This window comes from Triticum dicoccoides, chromosome 7A, assembly GCF_002162155.2.
Source record: "Triticum dicoccoides isolate Atlit2015 ecotype Zavitan chromosome 7A, WEW_v2.0, whole genome shotgun sequence".
Taxonomy (NCBI): Eukaryota; Viridiplantae; Streptophyta; class Magnoliopsida; order Poales; family Poaceae; genus Triticum; species Triticum dicoccoides.
This window is the reverse complement of record NC_041392.1, coordinates 296,777,622-296,782,697: the sequence shown is the minus strand read 5'-3', so window position 1 is coordinate 296,782,697 and position 5,076 is coordinate 296,777,622. Positions and strand designations below refer to the sequence as shown.

Here is a 5,076-nt window from a genome sequence, read left to right as displayed (position 1 = left end):
TTGTGCGGTTGGCTTTATAATATAAAGCGGGGCGAAAGCCTTTTTCGGTAAAGTTATGGTCGCAAAAACCAAAAATCACTTAATGGTTTGGTCGACTTCTGGTTGCACATATATAACTTAATGGTGCATGCTTGCAATTCTTTTGAACATTACCGGTAGAGCGATAGAAACGTGAAGTTTATTGTATCATTTGGAAGCAAAAGGGAAGGTACAACAACATGATAAGAGTTAAGGATCTTCAGGGGATTTGTTCTGGTCAGTATTATTGGTTGCATGTGTTAGCCTGATTATTGTTAGTAATCACTCATCAGCATCATTAGGTATTCCCCCTCGGTAATGATAATGCATAATCACAAGGTCGTGGGTTCGAGCTGGCTTGTTTCAGCATGCTAGAGCTTGCGACACCTGTGACTCTGAGTAATATGACCCTTGGGAAATAATTACCTGAGACTAATAGGCCATTTAGAGATATCATTACTTCTTGTGACATCACTAGTGTAAAGTTATAAACTAGACAACATTTTATGTGACAGGAAAGCCCCAAATTCCATGTTATTGTTCTGTTGCTTGTAAATAAATACTATGTTTGAGGAGAGAAATCTTTTCTTCGAGTTATGAGAAACCAAGTCAGTTAGTCACTTGTTTAACAAATAATCATTTTATCAGTAAAAATGGTAAAATTCAGAAAATGAAATTGCCAAAATTGTTTCTCTTCGCTTTTTGGTTAAGTAAATTTCTGCACATATCCACAATTGTACATACTACAAAAGTGCTATGATGATGATCGACTAATCCTTTAAAAGGTGGATGGCAATCGCAGGGAACTAGAGCTCAGGCTATCTACAAACTAAGAGCATTGAGAAGAGAAACTCTGTTCTGGATCAATCTCCTGTAAAGAAGTTCTACTCCGCTCTCAAGATCTTCGATACTGCACTCCAATGCCCGCAATTGCTCCTCTTCGAACACAACTTTGCTCTTCTGCAATGTTTTGGAGACAAGAGACCACTTGGGCATCTCAATTTGCTTCGACAAGATGCAGGATGTGGATTCGAGAAGTAAAATGGTGATCTCTCTTGCTTCTGCCATTAGCATCACCATCCTAGAATCATTCTTGTCTGAAGCAGTTTTCTTGCTGATCTTCTTGAACTGCTTTTGTGCCTTCTTGGCTAGCCGGATGTACGCCTTGAATTGGCAAGTTACATCCTCTCCTCTCTTCAGAACCAACAAGAGCTCTTGGACAGTCATCTTCAGCTCCATCAAGGTCTCATGCATGGCGTTGCAGAGGTCGAGCACGACGAGGGACCGTCCAAGCTCGGCCTCCACTGCCACCCTTTGCAGGGTCTTGCAGAAGCTGACTTGGTTGCTGGGTGTGCACATCATCTCTTCAATGCAGCTGTAGATGTCTTCCAGCTTCATCAAACCTTCGCATGCCGTATCGATGGTCACCAAGGGCGAAGAGATGGTTGCGCTCAGGCTCTGGAGCTGCTGCTCTACTTGGGGTTTGTTTGAGCGAGGGCTGGAAGGCGCGCTTGCAGATCTTAGATGGTAAGCCATGCTTGTGGTTTTGAGGCTCTGATGCTACTTTCTTCGGTATGGAAATGGAAGAGAAAGGTTGGCAAGACAAGGGCTGCAGTTTGTTGGTGCTCAATCCTTGGCTTCTCTCTGTATTTATAACGGAGCAATGGCATGATGGATAGAGCAGTCGACAGCAGGAATCTCTCATCCAACTAACCTCCATATGTGTTAAGGTGATCTGTTGAAAGAAACATGGCCACCCAAGGCCCATTCAGACAGACCAGCTTCCTACGTGTTTTTATTTAGCGCAGCAAGTGTGAATCAGTGAGCTTATATCTGCCTGGCATGTCTCGGTCATTGGTTACACAGTGCGCTGCACGAGTGTTCATTGATCTCGGATCTGGATACGGGTTATATAAGATCATGGAAAATTAGCCAAGGAAATGCAATCCGGGTTTCGTGTTGCTGACATGATTAGTTTAGTCTTGTTCTCCGCTGGTTCCCCAACGTTAGGATGAGTTGCAGCACTGGTGTGTTTCAGCAGTCCCACAACAAAAGGGCAGCCATGTAAGTGGATGCAGATTCTTGACTACACGAACAGTATTTTGCTCCGATTTTAATAATATTAAGTTCGCCGTTCGTACGGAAGCATGCTTGGTGCATATTCTAGGATGTACCTCCGGCCTCGACGATGCATGCAATCATATTATTAAGAGTGAATTCCATTTTTTACCTTGTAGTTGTACATTTGTGACACAAATTACCCTATTTAGCGGAACTTTTATCGAAATGTCAGATTTTGGAGACTTTTAACACGGTTTTACCCCAGTTTTACATTTTGTTTGTTTATGGTCGATAGGATTGGCATGTTGCGTCATTGATTTGTAAAAAAAACTGTAAGGATCGGAGGGCATCATTGGCGATCTTGTCCAAGCTTCTCTTGTCTATCTGTTCCACTCCTTGTGGCCGTCCACATGTTTTTGGATACAGGGTGTCACCTCACACCTTACCTGATGGACACGCATCAAAAAACAAGGGTCCAAAGATTTCAAAAGGGGTATTCTAGACGAATTTTCACTCGAAGGGGTAATTAGTGTCACAAATGTATAAATATGGGGTAAAAAGTGAAATTCACTCTATTATTAATTATTCACAAAGACCATACAAGGTGATACATCAATAAGCCTGAAGCCATCATCTTGGCAACGCTGCTGCTATTTCTATCCTCTTGATGAATATGTGCCGAATGTCCGCACGCTGCAAGGGCTATGACCTCCATCTTCCATCGGTCCATCCTCAGAGTAGAACTGATGCATCGACCTTGCCAGGCCTCTCTGTCATCAACGCCACCATGACGCCAGACAGCTTCCTCCTCCTGCGCGAGTCCATCTTCGCGCATCCGACGCAGAGTCTCCACTGCGCCATGCCGCCGAGACCCACCGTCGACGATACGGTTGACGCCACACTGCTCCACCTACATGCCATCTCGCGTTGACTCCGAACTACCAGCAACTCCACCACCCTGAGCAGTCCCCGACCGACGCCTTCAGGAAGGAACACGACACCAAAGTGCCATCGTCACCCAAACAGAGGAACGGAGGCTTTCACCTGCGCTCATGGCAGAGGTGGGGGACGTAGGATCCACACCGAAGCCACCAAGAAGGGAATCGGCGCCGAGGGCATCAATTTTGGTGCGGCCGCCACGTCGGCCTGGAGTTTCCCCTGGATCCATGCCCACCCGCCAGATCCGTCCAGGTAGTACTGGCGTCGACCGTAGTCGCTAAGTACCGTAGCCAGCACGAACCAGAATAGATCGAGTCGGAGATGACGCCTCCCATGGAACTCCGGTCGGCCATCGAAAAGCCGCCGCAGCGCCGCTGCCTCCACGGCGCCCACACAGCCGTGGAAGGGCCCCCATCTGCACCCGCGGGTGCCGCCCGCCAGGCAGGCCGCACCGCGCACCACCGGTCGAGGCCGCCGCCTCGAGATTCGATCTGCCAGCCGCCGCCGCGCCATGAGAGCCAGATCCCCACGCCCGCGTCCACGCACGACACGCGTTCTCGCGTGCCGTACACGCTTATCGCGCAGCCCCAGCGCAAGCTCGTCACGGCGACCACGTGCTCCCACGACGGACACCCCGCAACGCCCGAGCACCGTGAGAAGGAGAATCGGAGTGCCCCGCCGCCGCCGCTGCACGGGCTTTGCCCGGCGGCGCCTGCTGGTGGCGGCGATGGGAGGAAGGTCTGATGAGGAGGGAGTTCACCTGGCGGCTAGGGTTCCGCCTGGGTCGCCTGCGGGGTGGGCGACACGGGGGACGGGACAGGGTGTAAACTGATCGATGACCCATGCTTGGTGCATATAGGAGAAATGTACTAGTAAGAACAAAATATCTATGTATACCTGTGGTTACAAATATCCTGTTGGAGACTCGTCGGAGCCCGACTTACTGGCCACGACTAAATTTCGTGTTTTGACCTTTTTCTGAAACATATTTGAGATTTGACCCTAGTTTGAAAAAAATTCGAGATCTGACCCTTTTGCTACCGCCAGGGATCTTGGTGGTAGGGTATAACAGCCTACCGCCAAGGTCCCTGGCGGTAGGGTTGCATGCCCTACCGCCAAAAACCTCCTAAGTATTGACCACAGTGTGTGCTCGTGCCTACCGCCAAGCACCTTGGCGGTAGGGTTGTGCCGAAAAAGGGTTTCCCCCCTCTTTGTATACAAAGCAACCAACCGAACCATACAGAGATAGGTGCTGGGCCGGAAGCAGCACATTCACGCCCAAAGGAAACGACGGAGAAAGAGCAAAAGAAACAAATGTGGACTACGGCGGATCAACAAAAACGAAGAAGCCTCGCGATCGCAGCGCCCACTGAGATCTTCCGCTAGGCTCCAAGACTCCGAAGCGCCGGCACCTATCAACACCTCCAAGAAGGATCGCGATGATGGCGATGCTGCTGCCAAGGGTTTCCCCCGGTACACGACGAGGCGAGAGGAAGGGTAGCCCCCGACGCCCTCCCGGAAGGTCAGGTGGCACCCACAGGCGCCACTGCGCCGGTGTCGGCCATGCCGACAGGGGTTTCCCCCGATCCCAACCCGCACCTCGGGCGCTCCGGATCCAGCCACCAAACCAACCACCACCATGCGCCAACGTGGTCATGAGGCCCCCACGCCGTCTCACCACGGCACCGTGAAGTGAGGACAGCGTGACGAAGAATCAGAGCCGGGACTAGGGCATCAGCACCGTCGGCACGTGGGAGGGCCCCACCTCCACCGTCAGCGACGGTAGCCGTTCGGACGCAATAGCAGGAGAACACCAGGCCCGTGGGCCCACAGGCCCGGCCGAGCCCTCGTGGGCCCGTAAAGCTCCTGCCTTCGCGTTGCTGCCGGCACGCCATCGGCGCCGACGCCCCATATCCGAGCCGCTCCTCCTCCTCACCGCGCCGCAGACAACGAGGCCACGCCAGGGGCCGGCCCGCTAGGACCTAGATGGGGCCCGCCGGGCCCAGATCTGGGCCGAGGGCACGACATCGGCCACCCTGCACCACCACGCCGCCCCGC

The 5,076-nt window shown here is 51.7% G+C and overlaps 1 protein-coding gene across 1 annotated transcript; it reads right to left on the bottom strand.

Moving 5' to 3' along the window:
• Positions 1 to 800: 800 nt before the first annotated feature.
• On the bottom strand, positions 801 to 1,667 carry LOC119327847. Its single transcript, XM_037600923.1, has one exon. The coding sequence runs from the start codon at positions 1,552 to 1,554 to the stop codon at positions 841 to 843; it is 714 nt and encodes a 237-aa protein (XP_037456820.1). The 5' UTR covers positions 1,555 to 1,667; the 3' UTR covers positions 801 to 840.
• Positions 1,668 to 5,076: the final 3,409 nt, after the last annotated feature.

What these genes read in the sequence shown, in the direction of transcription:
- LOC119327847 (XM_037600923.1), bottom strand. Translation starts at nt 1,554, where the DNA reads ATGGCTTACCATCTAAGATCTGCAAGCGCGCCTTCCAGCCCTCGCTCA.